Source organism: Haemorhous mexicanus, chromosome 4 (genome assembly GCF_027477595.1).
Source record: "Haemorhous mexicanus isolate bHaeMex1 chromosome 4, bHaeMex1.pri, whole genome shotgun sequence".
NCBI lineage: Eukaryota > Metazoa > Chordata > Aves > Passeriformes > Fringillidae > Haemorhous > Haemorhous mexicanus.
This window is the reverse complement of record NC_082344.1, coordinates 12,880,889-12,899,295: the sequence shown is the minus strand read 5'-3', so window position 1 is coordinate 12,899,295 and position 18,407 is coordinate 12,880,889. Positions and strand designations below refer to the sequence as shown.

General features: G+C 35.4%; 1 protein-coding gene across 10 annotated transcripts in view; it reads left to right on the top strand.

The window, feature by feature from the left end:
* INPP4B (inositol polyphosphate-4-phosphatase type II B) overlaps positions 1 to 18,407 on the top strand; it is a 312,388-nt gene that overhangs the window by 205,828 nt on the left and 88,153 nt on the right. For 8 of the 10 annotated variants that reach the window (XR_009486134.1, XM_059843843.1, XM_059843840.1 and 5 more), the window contains 4 exons: positions 2,632 to 2,779; positions 12,349 to 12,477; positions 13,199 to 13,329; positions 17,944 to 18,048. Coding sequence is in view for 9 of the 10 variants with exons in the window: in XM_059843843.1 (XP_059699826.1) it covers positions 2,632 to 2,779; positions 12,349 to 12,477; positions 13,199 to 13,329; positions 17,944 to 18,048 (513 nt within the window). In the remaining variant the exon portion in view is untranslated. The remainder of the gene's footprint in view (positions 1 to 2,631; positions 2,780 to 12,348; positions 12,478 to 13,198; positions 13,330 to 17,943; positions 18,049 to 18,407) is intronic. The other 2 variants (XM_059843837.1, XM_059843839.1) reach the window with 2 other exon arrangements.

Below are 18,407 nucleotides of genomic sequence, written 5' to 3'. Positions count from 1 at the left end.
TAAAAAAACTTACAACACATCTGAGATTATCCCTATCTGAAAATTCAGACCTGAATTAAAGACCTGAAAATTCAGCTAGTACCTGGAGAGGAGTGTAATAATTCTAGCAACTTTGAATCAACACAGCTTTGAATCCATATTTTCAGTGTTCTTTGTCCCTTGCTGCAGTAGTGATGGGTTTTCTGGGGTGTGTTTTTTCTTTGTAATGGCGGTAAAAGGGGGAGATGGGAGGAAAGAGATTTTTCAGATACATACTTGCATTATGTTCTCACAGATTAATGTGTATTTTTCAGTGTAGTAGATTCTGAGTGTGAATTTAAGGGCTGCTCTTGGAAAAAATCCCCTGATGAACTCCTTAGGAAGTAGATATGAAAAGGTAAAATAAAGAATCTTTGGTGTTTGGGGCATCATAATTTCAAATGTCTAGGTAATATACTGAACAGGGGGCACAACAGAAAAAAATAATACTGGCCCAAAATTATCACCTGGTTTGGCAGTTTTCTGTTTAAGGCAAGACCTGAGTTAGCCCTTTGTTTCCTGAGCTCTCCCTGACATTTTAAAATTTCCATTCCCTGCCTTGTTAATTGGAGATGATTGGTGCCATACATGAGCTTTGTGAATTGTCAGAAACTGTTAATATTATTGATGAGACTGATTTCATTGATTACAAGAATCTTAGCAGAAGAGAAGGATGGTAGGAAATATGCATTGCTGAATATTTTAACCAAGTGATGTAAAAAGCCTAAACACTTGGTGAAAGTTGATCATAGGCACAGGACTTGGAGATGTCTTTTTCTGTAATTAAATCTGTGTGGTGAGGATCCTTAAACTCTAAAAGTGTGCGGAAAAATGTTTGAAAATTGAGATATTTTGGGTATTAGTACTAAAGAAAAATTGCTCTTTTTAATATGTCAGAGAAATTAAGCATCTCTTTCACTTTTTTCACAATACTGAGTGAAAGTTTAGTTTTTGAAAGTAAAATTACTAAGAACTAGAGGCAAAATGACTCTAAAAAGGCTTATAAAATGACTATAAAAAGGCAAGAAACACTTATAATGTACTGTAATTAAGAAATAGTTGGCTTCTGATTGTAAAGGTATAAATTATAACACCTGTATTGTCTCACTCTTCCCAAGAGATTGAAAATAGAGTAAAAGTTTAGATGGAAAATAGAATAAAAGTTTTTAAACTCAGTTGCTCCATCTCTGGATCATAAAAGGGCATAATCCAACAACAGTTTTTCATCAAAGACTACCAATGAAAGACATCTTAGAAGAGTGGTGGGAATATAGAGCAGTACATCCACTTAAACATTTGTCCTTTCTTTGAGTTGCCAGCAGTGGGTTTATTATCAGTAAATTTAAATCTATGGTCTTCTTTTAGGCCTTTCCTAAAGGATTTTTGTTAAAAAACCTGATTGCTTAGATAGACGAGACAGTTTGTGTACCTTTTATTTTTCATTCTCTATAAATCAGACTACATAAACATTAATGGTGTCAAGGAGTTTTGAATTGAAATGTCTATTAGTAGCTGTCATTTTGACAGCAGCAGTTTCCCTGCAGCACACATGGGGAATGTATTCCTCTGAGTTATAGACCACTCAGTGGCTGATCAATGGAAGCCTGCTGGAAGGCAGCTTTTACCAGAAGGCTTGACAGAAAGGTAGCAGTGGCGGATTTGGATGGCTGTCAGCCAAACTCTATCCAAGTTAAGATGTTGTGGACATGTGTGTTAAATGACAATCAATCATTTGTCTCCACGTAAACTTATCAAACTAGTGAAACAGAACTTTTTCTTCCTCAGCTTTTTCCCTTTTTGTTCTTTCTGGAAAATAAGAGCAGGGTAAAAAGAGAACATAAAAAGATGGAAAGGAGAGAATAGATTATATGGCATCATTTAAAGATCTGAACAGAAATGTAGCCAACACATGAAAACTGTTAAAATAAAAAATGTGATGTGTTTTAAACATAATCTTCCAAAATATAAAGAAATGTGATTTTCTTATGTCACGTTGCAACAGTGATCTGAAAACAGGGTCTGTAACATATTGACAGGGCTGTTACATTTATTTCTATGTAGTGGCAGTGTCTTGACCACATCAATGATCAAGGTAACTCTAATATGGTCAAAACTCAAGTTTCCTTTAATGTAGAAGAACACCTTCTATTTGTGTTAATGATTTGTGTGTGCATGTCAAGGGGATGATGCAGCTGAACTCTGACTCCTGTGCAATTTTTTGGAATTGTGAGTGATTCTAGCAGGTGGCAAGATATGGTGGTGACTGTATTGAGTTCATTGTTCACTTGTGCTCTCTGTTTTTCCTAACTTCAGCTTAAATGTAAGAAAAGAGATTCTGATTTACATTCTCACTACTTTGAGGACCTAAATTCAAAGGTTACCTACTCTGCTGGTAAAATGTGATTTATTGATGTACTAGTAATACTTTGTCCTCCATATGCTGGTATAAAAAAAGAAATAAATATTAAATGTTTTTAGTAGAATTTTAATGGTTCTAAAATTAATTTTGTAAGCAAGGGGGAAAATAATATAATAATTTTGCAGGTTATAGTGATAAATTTTCAGAGTCATACAATCACATTAAAGCAATGATATTATTTTTCCTCTTTGCAGTGTTGAGAAACCCAGTTTGTAAGTTATATAGATTCCCTACTTCTGACAACAAGTGGATGCGGATTCGGGAACAGATGACTGAGACTACCCTCTCTTTCCATGTTCCTAAAGAGCTAATAAATCTGCACATAAAGGAGGATATGAGAAGGTAAGGAAGAAGCAGCAATTTAAATTATATTTTTCTGACTTGGAATCATGCAAATGATGAGCTAAAAAATATTTATTTGAAGTATGAAATGGGCACTTTCTGGCTGCTAAGAATTTTCAGTTGTAACTGAGCAACAGAATTGATTGTTCAATAGGACTCCAGTGACCTCCTAAGTTCTGAGCAATGAACTGTGCTAAAGTGAGGTCATGACTTTAAATCTGTGAACACCACCATTTGGTTAACAATATCAATATTCTGGAACATTAACATTTTATAAAGAATCAGGAAATAACAGGGGGCTTAGCAACATTGTGTTGTGTTTTGCTATGTGTCTGGGTAGAATTAAGAACATAGACAAACATTATGCAATGAAAAATGACAAGTTTATAGTGAATAAAGGAACATTGAGATAAAAATGACATTCCTCTAGCTAATCCAAATTAGTTGGCATAAGAAAAGGATACCAAAGTAATGTTTTTTTGAAACCTTAATGTTTGGCCTTGTAACCCAGAGAGATGTCTGAGAATCATTTCAATGTGTATGGCCTGGAGAAAAAGGAGAATAGGGAACACAGGTGTCCCAAAAGCCTTTGAATGTCCAATTTCCCATTGCAGTGATTAAAATGGCAGCCTGTCCTTGAATCCTTGTAAGCTGTGCTGATAAAATTTGGAGAAACACCTTTATTTTAAGTAGTCCAGGGCTACCCTGAAGACAATGCCTTCTTCTTCCAGTGATAATGGATGATGTAGAAGATGTTGCCTCCTTCCTCGTGAAAGTTACTTAACACATAGATGGGCCTCTGGTCTCATGTGTAAGAGTAATGCTGTGACCTAGTGTTGCATCCCAAAGCCATCCTGTGCACTTTTAGGCAATTCCTTCCTGTTGTGGTTGGTTGTTCTGCAGTATGGAGCTTCTTTTCTTTTTTTATTCACCCCATCTGTTGCTTCTGTGTGATGTTTATATGCCAATAGAACAGCATGTGGGAGACTGGAATCTTGATTTTAATAAAGTCAGTGGACTGATACATACTTATGCATGGTGATGATGGGTTATAAAATTCCTATGAATTGTAATAATAGTTTATTTTATTCATTTAGTACTGTGTTTAGGCATTTATGGCCTCATCTTGTTTGAGAATACTTATGTGCAAGGTTTTTTTAGTAAGCAATAAAAATAGATTATGCTGAGTCTCACAGTTCATGCACTTCCCATATTTTCATTTGCCCCATGGGTAAATGCCTTTTAAATGTTAGAGGATTACTTCAACCACTTTTACTACTACTCCATTATTCTCTCCAAAGGCATAATGCAAGTAATAGCCCTTGTTGTTATATCATATAAAAATCACTTCCCTGGATAAACTCATAGTAAAAATTCACCATGGTGGGGTTTTCTCTTCATTAAAATAAGGATTTGAGAAAGAACAGAAGTAAAAGTTGCACAAAGATTGAGATAAATGCCTCTGATTTCCCTGACTGCCAATGTGGTTGAGCTGTTCAAGCCCAGTTGAAAGTGTGCATGTGAAAGAAAGAGAAACAAAGTGATTGATGCAGTCTGAAGGAGGAGGTAAGACTAACCAAAAGGAGCAACAACATATAGAATACTAGCAGATGGTGGGAATAGGGGTATCTGTGTCATCTATCATATAAGAGTGTGGGTTGGAGCTTCACCTTTCTCTGGGCTTTCTTTTTCAAAATAATTGAGAAGATGTGTGTTCTTGTGTAGTCCTTACACTTGTAATCAAGTAAAACATGTGAGGAGGATGCTTCTATATTACCTGTTGAGCTCACACAAAACATACACTGCACCATCTTCAGACTATTCTCTTCTGAAGTATTCTTCTTTGTGTCTTTTTCCCTCTGAGTATAAAAGGATAAATATTTTTGTCTCAGAAGCCACTTATACTCAGCCTGTTTCTTTTTTTTTTTTTTTTTTGAGACTTCAATATAGTGAGGTCTGAACCTATAAAAATATGCAAGTAAGTGTTAATGCTATTCAGTATTCATTATAAATTGTAGTTTAAATTCCCTTTTCTCACAGCTCTTAAGATTGATTATCTCTTGATAAAACTTCAGTGTTCATTGTTAACCAAACCCTTTTATTTACCAACAGGATGCTTTGAAATATGTAACCTGTAAGGGCATTTAACTTTGAATTTCAGCATGAAATAATGTTTTTAAAGAAATGCATGAATTGAAGATTTTTATCCTTCAAGCCTCCCTGGAAGAAATTTTATTAGGAGCTATATGGTAATTTTTATTGTTTTAGTAAAGGTCATACAGTCTGCTTTGCTTGTTTTTATTGCAAAATTATTTTTGTTTCCTCTTTGAGGTATTCCATTGAGTCCTTTCTGCTGTTTTTAATATTTCTTTACACAAATCTGGTCCAGATATTTTACATGTGTCATGCAAGATTAGCCAAGTGGTTCTTTGAACCTAATGATTATAAAAAAGTCTTAGCTTACAATAATTTTTCAGAAAGTTGATTGACCTATATAATTGAAGCTTGCAGTTGTAGATGCAACCAGTGTAACTGGGTCAGTACAGCAAGAGATTTGGCTGAAAGGAAATTCCATATATACTTGAATTTGGCCCATCACAACTCATAAGCAAATTTCAAATATAAATTACTGAACTTAAACCCCCTCTCTGGAGTACAAAGCAAGCTTTCTCCTGCATCAGAAATGACTGTCCTATCCCATCAACACTAGGCCTTTTATTGGTGCAAATCTATGCAGTCTGTATTTTATTTCTTTCATGAAACATTTTGAAACAATGACAACATTCAAACTGTCTGAAAAATACATGTTTTTTTTAACTTCCTCTTACTACACAATTTCTGTTGAGAAATGGAGCCCCAGTCATGGATGCTATGTACTGGGAGTAGGCCTTGGGGTTTTTTGGACATTTGGATGTTGGTATTTACTTGACTTGTTTTCAAGCAGTGGCATTGTGAAAGTGTTGTATTGATAAGAGGTGATAGCATTTAATGAAAGTGATTTTGGGTAAACTTATGATGACTTTTGACGATATTTGAACCAACCACATTCAGAGAGGCACTGTTACTATGCTTATCCAGTCAAGGATTTTCACAAGATTGATTCTTGTAAGTACCTCATTTTCAACGCTTAAAAAGTTCTCAAACCTGTCAGTAAAATGTAGCTCAGATGCATAGAAATGCAGTATTTACCTCATTGTGCATCAAAAAGGATATGAAACTTTTCTCACTCTTCATCGGTTACTGCATAAAGGAATGTAAGTATGTGAACATAAGTGTAGCTTGACTTTTGTAAACAGTATTTATAAAACACTGTTTACAAAACACTGTCCTCCTGAGTCAAGATCAGTTTTAAACCCCATTAATTTATAAACTAAATAAAAGATATAATATAAAGGATAAAATATTGTAATGAATGAACATCATTTTCTCTCCTCTTGATTTTATGGTTCACAACCAATTTAGGAAGATAAGGCCTCTGTGAAAGCCTAAAAGGGGCTATCATAGGTGACTTGAGTAAAATTTTCTGGATTTTACTTTGATTTTGGGTGTTTAAAGTTGTACTGCAGTGGAATGGAGTGACATCACTTGATTTTTTGGTGACAGTCACCTCTACATAACGTTATCCAGCAGTGCTGCGTGCAGCAGCTCTCTGGCCACAGGGAGCAATGCACAACTTTCCCAGGCTTCCTCCTGGGAAAGGCTGTGAGAAGATCAGAGAAAAGAATGATAAACAGTTCTTATCTTCACTTGCTGCACCTGGTGTTGTGAACATGTGGAATGTGTTATGAAGATTTGCTTACCAAAGGGTGATTTCTTAATAAGCCAATGGTGATATGTTTGGACTGGAGGACCAGTTAGGTCCACCTGTATTGTAACTGTCCATAAAGGCACTTGGTTTTTTAATAAGTATAGTATAATAAAGTGATTGATCAGCCTTCTGTAAATCATGGAGTCAATGCTAATTATTACCCAGCTGGGGGCCTGTGACGACAGTGCTGAATCCATAAAATGCTAACTTACATTCTATATTGGGATTGCCCTCTCAGAGAAGGCTTTTTTTGCAAGATCCACACAGGTTTTAAGACTCCAGAGAAGTCATTCAGTACCGATTAGCAAAGGCTGCTAGGATTCCTAGATGTTATATTTCTGCACAGCATGCCCTAAGGAAGTCCATATTGATCAAATTAGAGCCTCCCACAACATGGTGAAAGAATGCAAAATTGAAGTGGAAAATTTTGTTACTTCCTGTCACTTAAGGCATTAGGGTGACTAAAAAAGCTTTATATAGTTTTATATTATAAGGTGTGACACAAGAAACAAGATATTGCTTGTGTCATAGAGATCCTCACTCTGTACTTGGAATTATGCACTCTGATTAATAAATTGCAGGGAAAAAAGAAAACAGAAACCCAGAAAATGTTTGAATGGTTGAGTAATTGTCCTATTAATAATGTGATCAATCTTGCCACATATATGACTCCAAGCTGAAAGAAAGAAATAAAGTTTTAAATGAAAACTGTGAAAATAAAATGATTTTTCTCATATCATGCAACTGAAGCAATATTGTCTAAAGCTGATTTCACTGTATTTTGGTGAAGCAATCAAAATTGAAAAATAACCAAACAAAAAAGCCCTAAAACAATTCTAGACACTACTGCTAATTACTAAAATACAATTTAGGATAAAATTGTAAATTCCACAGATGTCATTCTGAGTATTTCTGAATTCAAGACTCTGCAATTGACTGATGCAGTAGAATGAACTTCTGCTATTAAATGCAAATCATACAATTAAGTCCAAATGATCATGCTCTTTGAAGATACTGAGGTTTTGAAAGATAAACCCTAGTAATAAAATATTCAAGGAAGGGATAGAGTTCAGTAGGGAAAAAATTAAAGGCAGGAATGGAAGCAAAATGGTCTTAAAGTAGGAAGGGAGAAATTAGTTAAATTTAGCTTATATATTGTCTACTCTTTTACACTATAATAAAACATGTAGTGGATAGAAATTAAAAAGGAACTTAAAATTTTCATCTCTTAGGAACCATACAAAATCTTATAATGGCTTTGCAAACCCCAGTCTATTCTCCTCACATGTATAGGAAAAGAGGCTTTGAAATATTTTAAAATGTATTTGTTGCCTTTTTTGGGGGTGGATAGTTTGCTCATGTGGTTCTGGTGGGATTTCTTTTGCCTCTTTTCCTGCTTTGTTTTCTCTTTTTATGTTTGTTTGTTTGTTTGTTTCTAAATAACTGTTCAGGACATGCAAAAGTAAGCACAACCTACTTTGAAGTTTTTAGTTGCCTGTCAGGTCAGCCTTACCAAAACTTGGAATAATTTTAGGAAATTCTGTAAGAAGACAAAAATGGCAACTGTTTTCAAGAGAGTCTAAAAAAAATTATTTGTAGAGAAAGAAAAGCATGCCTTTTTTTTCTGTTTCCTTTTTTTTTTTTTTTTTTTTTGTCTTATTGACTCCTCCATAATAATTATTTGCCTGGTTTGGAAACAATAGAGTGAAAAAGTTGTATTTTATTTCTGTGGGGAATGTCATATTGTTTGTCTGGAGTTTATTGCCTATATATCACAGAAGCATATCTTGTAGCAAAGAAAAATGAGAGTAATTTTATCTGATTCTGTTCTTAATTTTTTTTTTTTTTTTTTTTTTAAGTGGTTATCCATACATTTTAAAGTGAACTTTGTTAGGAAGAATAATTCCTGTACTCCTTTCCTTAGAAAGAAGCTTCTAAACTTCCTTTATGTATAAGTGATTGAGTCATATCCCAAAGCTAATGGTGTGTATTTACTCCAAAGCTCCTGTTTGATAAATATTCAGAATTTTTATGCTGTTATAATATTGCAGAAGTTTTGCACATATAATCTGCAGAAATGTCTCCTCTTGTTTTGAATCCTGCTAAGCTCTTTGCTTCTGATATTTTGTGAAAGTAGATTTCAGAAGCTAATTTTGCTTGGTGGAGGCCAAAATCACTTCATTTTCTGTGTTTTGAATTTGTCATGTTTGCTTCACTAGGAAGCACATCATTAGATTTTTGAAGCTGTATGTATAAAAAATTGCTACTTGATCTTCATACAGCATTTTCAGTTTATGTGCTTTTATCATATATTCTCTTAATTATCTCCTCTTCTTTTCATTACACTGATCTTTTCAACTTCATCTTTCAATTTGTCAGGATTTGTGTCCGTAACAATGCAAGTGGCTATTTTTGCTGTTTACTTTTCCGAGACAGAGGAATCACACCCAAGAAAGTTCTTGAGGGATTGTCCCCTTTTCACTCCTCTTGCTCATCTTAACATCTTGCTGATGTTTTGCATTATTTTAGTCAGAGTTTCGGTGACAGGTGACTTGACACTCTGTGTTCATGCAGCAACAGCCAACTTTATTGAGATCTCACTGCCTTATATGCATAGGGAGGCCATGAGGTCAATCCTCATTGGCTGAGCCAGTTCCTTCCCTGATAACCAGCCAATAGCAGCCTGAGTCCCCAACGGCCTGGGCCTGCTCTTACTGGTCGAATTCCATAAGTAAGGTAATTATGAAATCCACCATGTGTTTCAGTTATAAAATTGGAATTATTTATACTGTGAGCCCTACCAGCCCAGGCCAGCTGTAGGCCATGACATATTTTGATTTATTGTCACTGACCACAGGCTTTCATTGTGCAGTCTGCAATGGTGTCTGGACTGTTGGTGGTTCTGAACTTGTAGAAACAAGTTCGTTAGAAACATGAGTTCAATACTGGGACCTCCTTCAAATGATTTTGACCGCTCATTCAAAGTACTCCTTACAGAAATCAGGGGGTTGTATTTTAGCACTGAATATGCTTCCTTCAGACTTCTAAGCTGTTGTATCTAAAGCAACAAGCTAGTCTTTTTCTTTTACTGTTGTCATTAAAGTGCATGGCACAAAGCAGGAGCTGTTTAAGTAGAAATTACCAACATGAATCATACAGGAAATTCATTGTGCCTCTTTCAGGTACTTTTAGTGGTTTACTACTCATGCATCTAAGGTGTTCTCAAAAATAAAATGGCATGAGTTGGCAAATCCAACCGACTTGGGTTCTCAGCCATTTCTTGATAATGGACTTCTCAGAACATAATTAGTCTACCAAAGGAAAGAATGCATGTGATAATCAAAATGTACTTAAAACAGGTTTAGAATTACCTAATTAGCTAATATTTAAGGTGGAGAAAGAGGACTGGGGCAAACTGTTTACATCCACATTCTGGTTAGATGCAAACTGGTGAAGAATACGCCATGGCCACCAAGCAATGTACCTGATTAGTGAAGGCAGGAAACAGTGGAAGATCAGACATGTTCTTGGGTGGAGTTTGCACTGGGCAGTGACATAAAAGACTATCCAGGAGGTAGTTTGAGGAGCTGAAGAGCAAGCCAAAGACAAACAGCTCTAGACAAGACTTGGATTTTGTTCTGTAAGATGAGCTTAAGTTGATGCAGAGCGCAAGATCTGTCACAGTGATGAGAGCAATTACCGGGAAAAGACTTTGAAAGAAGATTTGGAGTAGGGGGATGATAAATAAATTTTAACAACACAGGGTTTGCTGTAATCTTCCTGTTCAGTTGAAAAGCTATTCAAAGTTCCATGGATGCATTGAAAAGTTGGATCAGTAACTGATTTGCCCTCTGTAGAACCAATATCTATTATAAAGATTAATTTTTTTATAGCACAATTGTTGTTTGACACAATTACTGGTTTAAGTGTGTTTTTAAAGTTATTCAATGAAATAAGTTAACATAAAAGTATTAAAATATTATTTAAAATTTAAAAAATTGTATTAGTATGAACTATACACTTTCAAAAATGAAAAATATTATGGTTTTTCCACTCTGTTTACTTTTAGAAAAGGCCTTTCATATTATAATAATAAAGCTGGATACTATGGAGTATTGTTGATGGAGTTTAGATATAGAAAAGACAAATATTTTTTCATCCAAAACTCTGAATTGTATTGAGTCAACAACAGCAGTGACAAACCGTAAAAAAAACAAGACATAAATCCAATTTCAATCCTCTCTCGTCTATAATTTCATCAGAAAAAGAAATAAAGATATGAACTGGGGCTATGAGGCTATTTTCTGAGGAAGTGTCTGTCATATAATCCTCTTTTCTAATGGTTTTGATTTTGCTGTATTGTAAAATGAAAATAAATTCAGACAATGTAGTCTTTAAAGTTTCCATGCTGCATATGCTCTAGATTGCTATAGTACTGTACTCTTACTTTAAGCATTGTTGATGTGTCTTATTTTGCAACATATTGAAGACTCAATTTTTACTTCAGTGATTTGTACATGTTTCTGAGAAGAAACAAATACCAACCTTGTCACCAGTAATGGGGGTAGGATTTGATATTTCTTGAAAACCTATTAAAATTAATATTGCGGGATTTGAGCTTCCCCTTCCTGTTGCTGTTGGTGTCAGTGAAGTTAACTCATAGCCAGCTGGTTAAACAGGTTTTTGGGTTTGGTTGGATGTTTTAGTCTGAGATAAAAGTTTTCTATTCTCGCTGTTGTCTAACTTTAGTTTGAGACCAACAGCTCCAGGCATGAGCTTAGACAGAGGCAGGGATATAGTTCTTGGAGAGAATACTGTATTCCTATACAGAAGGAGTAGTAAAGTTTTGGAAGCCAGCCACGTCCAGACATTGTTGCTAAAACTATTAAATCAGACACCATAAATATTAAGGGCCAAAATATTATTACTGCACATAAACAAAATTGCATACCCTGACGAATTTTACACACTTTTCTGAGAAAGAAGCCCTAAGATTTTAATTGAAAGGGACACCTCATGTTATGCTGCTAAAAACTGGCAATGAAAATGATCACTGAGAATGTTTGGTTTATCCATTCGTATCCCTTCTTGGCAGATTGTTCTTATGCTACAACATTGCCAGTTTGTATTGTTGGAGGAAAGTTGAATTGGTTCAGATTCAGGACCAATTAAATGGCAAAAAGTAACAATATAATTAACATAAACTGTCAACAAGTTCATGTGTTGTAATCTTTGTTTCCATGTTGACATTTTCAAGAATGTGTATAAATAAAACGCTTTAATTCTGCTTCCAGTGCAATCTGTTTGGTTTTGATTGTCATCTTCACCAGGAGCAGAGTTATGCCTATGGAGCTTATTCTGACACTGTTCACACTAATGCAAAGCTAATAATGATGAGGAAAACATCACCAGTGTGTTGCTCTTCTGTTTAAGAATTAATTTTAAGACTTTTTGTCTAATGGTCAGATCTGCTACTCACATAAGTGAACTCTATGTTCCTGTGCTGCAGGCTCAGTTTTCAGTGGTCTTTTCCTCCCTCTTTCCACCTCTTCTCCCCCATTTTTTCTTTTTCTTACGTAATTTTTCTGTATGCAAGAGCTGTCCTCTGGAAGACTTTTTGGAGACTTCCAAGAATTGCAGTGAAACACTCTTCTTGATGCTCCAAGGAAAATGATGAAAACTGGTTGTGTTGTAAACATTTTCTCCTGCAAAATTCCAGGTGTTTGAAGACTGACAAAAGATCTTTAATTTTCCTTAAAAGCAGGTCCCACCAAATGGCTTTGGGAGAGATACAGGAGAAACTTCCTGTGCAAGAGGAAAAACCAAACAAAAAGCCCAGGATACTAAGCTTGTTTGTGCAGGAATTTCAAATGATCTCTATTTCACTCAGGTCAGCTCTCAAGAGTGTCCAGGAAAACTGATATTTTACTAAAGGATTTCCTTTTGGATTTCTAGTGACATGTTTGGTTACTATAGCACTGCTGTTTTGACCTGATGAACACTGTAAGGCTGGTCATGACATTTTAAGGAGCTGGTGTTGGGGTTTTTTGTGTGTGCATGTTTTGTTTTGAATGCTAAAGAAATGTGGTGAGGACTGGTGTGTTGGTTAAACTGACTTTTGTAGAAACACTGCTAGAAATATGTTTATAAAGCATTTATGAAAGTATCCAAAGAGTAGTGCATCAAAACAACTAAAAACAAAAAACAACTGAAAAACAACTGCAAGTTTTGTGGGGAAAAAAACCTTTATATTCTTTCCAATGATGGTTTATATTTCTTCACAAAAAGTTACTTGCTCTGAGCACAGCTCTCTTGAGTCTGGAAGCCTTCTTTGCTCCATGAAAGAAATAGTATTTCATTTTGAAGGTTACTGCATTTGTACCAGATGAGTTTTGTACTTAAAAATTACTGCATGATCTACTGACATACTTTATTGTGTACTTGTAAAACAGAGATGAAAAGCAGATCTTACAAGTATTCTGAAAACAGATTTTATTTCAATTAGGAAATCTTTCTGATGTTTTGTAGCAAACTTGTTTTAAATTAATTTGGATGAATCTTAATGGATCAATGAATTGATTAGTGTCTTCTCTTTTTACTTTTTGGTACAGGAATCAGGAACTTAAAGACCTGGGAGAACTTGCTCCTCACTGGGACAACATGCGCAAAAGTGTAATTGCTCACTGTGATCAGATGTTGAGCATGTACCAGGACACTCTTGCAGAGCTTGGGAAGCATACAGGTAGGAATCTGTGATTTTATCTGGAACATTTAAGAACTTACTAGATTGTTAGCTGTAAAATACTGGCATATTCAGCAGGAATAAAATACATAAAAATCTTAGAATCAAAGGATGGTTTGGATTGGAAGGGACCTTAAAGATTATCAAGTTCTAACCCACCTGCCACAGGCAGGGACACCTTCCTCTAGACCAGGTTACTCACACTCCCATCCAGCCTGGCCTTGAATACTTCCATCAATGAGGCATCCACAGCTACTCTGGACAACCTGTTCCAGTGTCTCACCCTCCCCTCACATTAAAGAATTTCTTCCTAATGACTTATCCAAATCTCCCCACTTTCAGTTTGAATCCATCCCCCCTTGTCCTGTCATCACATAATCTTGTAAATAGTCCTGCTCCAGCTTTCTTGTAAGCTCCCTCCATGTACTGAAAGGTTGCAATTACGTCAGCCTGAAATCTCTTTTCCAAATTGAACTATTCCAATAAGCATCTCTGTGACCTCCTCTGGACTCACTCCAACAGGTCCATGTCCCTCCTGTGCTGGGAGCCCAGAGCTGGATGCAGAGATGCTTCGTCACAGAAAAAGAGAAATCTGATTTTAGTCTATGAAGAAAAACCAGTCTCTAACTGAAAGTAAGCTTTTTGAAAGCAGTTGATCAACTACTTAAATAGTTGTTGGGGAAAAAAAAGCTCATGTGTTGCACTAAATGTTGTATAATTATTTCCATTTTGTTTGCAGAAGTGACATTTCTTGTATTTATGATTGTTTGCCATCAGCAGAATATCCCAGTTCCAATTTTGGCAGCTACTGTCTAACCCAGTATGACACTTCCTGTGATTCTGTTTTAAATAATATATATAGATGTGTTTTCAATCTTTGGCTAATTAATCTTGAAAGCACTCCATAAAGTGTCATAAACAAGCCAATAAATACAGATAATGACAGATCCAATGTAATAATTATAACGTGCAGGAAAATATTGAAAGGATGTTTTGAGATTAAAAAAAATAGACAATATAATCTATTAAACATAAGCCCTTCAAGACCTGTATTGTGCAAAGTGACTTTCTAAAGGGTTTATAATGTCAAAGGACCCATCTTAATTGGGATTTGAGAGAAATAATGTGGTCCTGGGAAACTGAGATTGTCCAGGAGGGGTGAATCAGCATATGTAAAAGAGAAGGGACATTTATCAGAAAACAAAGCAACCTAATAATTGTAGCAAAAAATGAGAAATAATGGTGAGGTGTAAATTTTTTCATTTCTTCTCTATAAACAGTACACTTTATAACTTCAAAAAACAAGATTGTAGTCTTTCATTAGAAAAGCGAGCCAGACATAGACTTGACTTAATTCTGTAGTTGCACAAATAGTTATGTTGGGAACACATTGTAGCTACTTGAAATTCAAGTACTTATGAAGTAGAAATTCCTAAGATTAGGGATGTGAGCACAATTTTAATTCAGACTTTTCAGGCCAACATATTTCAAAGCATGCCAAAAACCATTTTGCTTTTCAGTTTAGCCAGTGCAGTTGTCTTCCTTCATCTTAGAATATTGCCTGAATTTGTGTTGAATTGTTCAGAAGGGCAGATAGCACCTGAAAATAAAATTTCTCCAAAATATGCTCATGCTTCCCCAACACAATCTCATGTTAGGCTTTTTGAGTGATACTCACTTCAACTCAACCAAGCTATTTGTGGAATTTAGTGGAGAAGGCTGTTAGGAGACCACTTAATTTCTATTTGAAATCAAGAGATTGCTGTGGAAGTATGAGGAAGTATAAGTGTTAGACAGCAATTTTGGTTTGCCAACATATTTATTGAAAATGGAAGTTTAAGAAAGTTAAGACTATTTCAGATTTGAGTTGTTTTGGCAAACACTTTTATCCTCAGTTATGTGAGAATTTTAGGGAATGTAAAGCATTTTATTGTAAGGAAACATACCAGGAAGATATAAGGGTTAGGAAACAAAAACCCCAGTAATTTTGGGTAAATCTAAAGCACAGATTTGGTGATATTGGGAGGGAGTGGAACTTTAAAAATTATTTGTTTGTTTCAGCTGGACCTGAAATCATCCTCAAATTATATCTGCTACCCCCCAATTAACTTTTTTTTCGGTTTCAGTCATCAGACTGAAAAATCTATTATTCATCCAGCCCTGGAAGGGGAAAAAAAGACAGTCAAGGCTAAGACAATTGATTATTGTTCTCAAAAACTGGACACTATCCCTACCTCTGTTACAGAGTTCCAATGTGGGCAAGTCAGACTTGAAAAGTGGTTAGTGTGTTCTTTTATGGACAACTGGCACTAGACACAAGTTGTTTTGCAGAAGTGCTTGGTACTTATGGATGCAATTCAGCCCAGTGGGATCTGTGCTTCCAAAATGGAATGGGATGTTGCATTATAATGAGTGTTCTGGAGGACAAGTTCTTCCATATCTTATGTTGATGCATTGTTTCTTAAATGCTCATTCTCTGACATTAGGATGGGTGAAATTATAACTCAACCAATTAAAATTATTTTATCAAAATTTGTAAAGTCCTTAGAGGCTGTTAATATGTATATAGTAGACAGATTTGAGGAAATTAATAACCTTGACTTTGAGGGAGGTTTGTGCAACATGTTAAAATCCTGAATAAATACTGAAATAAAAGTTGGAAACGAGATATTGAATCACTGCTTTTAAATTGAGCAGCAAAGACACTGAACATTCAATGAACTGGTAAAAGCTCATACATGATATATTATTGAAGCCCATTTCACAGTTCTTCAGGTGGATGTCAGATGAAAGTTGCATCTATATTCTGGTATTTCCTAACTTTAAAGAGTTTGACCTTACAACAATAATAACAAGAAATGTTTTAATTGAGGGAATGTAAATTTTTTTTTAGTTCTTAAATGAAACTTAAAAAGTTACTTAGAAACAGACTATACTTAAAGTTAGTTTTATTGTATGGATGCCATTGGTAAATGCAAATTGAGATGTTAATTCCACTGCATGGATCTCATACCTGAGCAAATCTAGTGACTGATAGCAGCTGGGTGGTCCTTATCCAGTAATTTTCTAGCACTGGTTGGGAAGGGATACCTGCTTCACAGGTCTGCCCGGAAAAAAGGAAAAACACAATTCAGCAATGCTGCATATCTTGTGCTTCTGCTCGGGGCAGAAGTGTACTCTTGAGAGCAGGCTCCTCTCCCTCCTACTCTTCTTTCACCTGTCCTTTTAATCTGCTGTTACTTTATGCTCCCTTTGTTCAGCATGTGTCTCCTTGTCTCAAGTCCATTTATCAATCCTTAAGCTTTGAACTTGGTCTCAGCTGAATTCTCAGAAATAATCTTCCCACCTTCTGTTCTGTTTCCAAATTACTTACAGTCTCCTTCCCTGCACTATTCTCAGTTCTTCTCTGATAGTTTGAGTTTCCTTTACCATGCCCCTAATTGCCTGTGTTTTTCAGATGCAGCATCACCAGCTCCTGATTTCAATATGCATCATGGGGTTTCCTGTCTAATCTAAAATTTTGACTTCTGTGAATTGCTTTTCTTCCTGGCTTTGCTCTTCATCTGTATTAAATTATTGTTTTAATTTCTAAGCTTAGGGAGCAGCCTAAGAAAGCTTGGCTGGTCTGGAGCATCATTGGTGTCCTCTGGCAGAGTGGTTTATATTGGGAGGCTCAATGCTTAGTCCTGCTGGAAACTGTGGCAGTTTCAACAGATAAACACTAGCAAGTCTTGACTGAGCAAGCAAAAAACAATTTAAAATATTTCCTTTACCTTTTTGTGTGTTTGCTTCAAAAAAAAGGCTGAACCTTGGCAAAACTTATTTAAAAATTCTATCTGAATGAGAGGAATTTTAGTTTTAATAATTAATAGTTGGCAAAATGATAGGGTGTTGAAAAAGTGGTCTAGGTAAACATTGGGCTGCCTAAGTTAGAAGATAAGGCCACCTCTCTTTCCTAATCTACAGCCTTTTATTTTATACAGATTCTGTATCAAATATCTTTATGTAAATAATATTTCATACTGTCAGACTTTAATTATATTACTTTACACTATCATAAAACTCAAAATCCAATGTTTTGGAAATATGCGGCCATATTCTTTTTTTGTTTGCTTGTTTTTCCAAGGCATCATGCCTCCTGTGAACAAATATATAGCTTTCCTTAAGATAGTTTGTATTTCTTTATTTGACCTTTCTAGGAAGAACACATAGCCTATTTAATATAATACTTTTCTTTGAAGAAAAAATCTTGGAAATATGTAGTGCCATCATAGTTCTGTAACCTTGCGGTTTTAGCACAGAATAAACATAATGCACATTAACTGCTACATTGTCTCCAGCAGACTACAGACTGATTTCAGACAGCAGGGAAAAGTATCTATCTCCTAGAATAAAAAAATTAGATTGCTCTGTGAATTTAATGCTGGTTTGTTGCTTCCAGTATGGGTACATGCTGAGACACAGTTAGTGAACATTTCACATCGTAATATATAATTACCCATTGAAGGTAAATTAAAGACTACTCCTCACATACAAGTATTGTCCTCGCTTTAAAAGGAATACAAAAACATCTGGGTGCTTAAGACAATGATTTTTTAAACTTTTGTTTTTCAGGTTCTTCCTTTAAGTCAAGCTGTAGCAAAGGAGAAAAAACGCTAGAATTCATCCCCATAAATCTTCATCTGCAAAGAATGCATGTGCATAGTCCTCAATTGAAAGGTAAAGAAATTCCCCAAGTATGACAAAGTATGCTTTGAAGTACAGTTTCACTGAAATTTAGAAATCACGTCCAAAGTCAAAGCTCTACAAGGAATTTCCCTGCCTCATCTTCTGATGCCACAAGTTGTGGACATTTACTGCACATCTTGGAAAACTAAGGGCTGGTTAACTAAATTTCTTTTAAGTTCCTTTCTAAAAATAAATTCCAGGGATGTGCTCATTTCATTCCTATGACACTTCAAGCAAATAAGTAAATGCAGAATATATGCTCACAAAAACGTATTGGTAACCTATGCATGGTTAAAAATATTCTGTTGTAGCAGTGCAGAATGCTGTCATGGGTTGTAGTGACACACCGC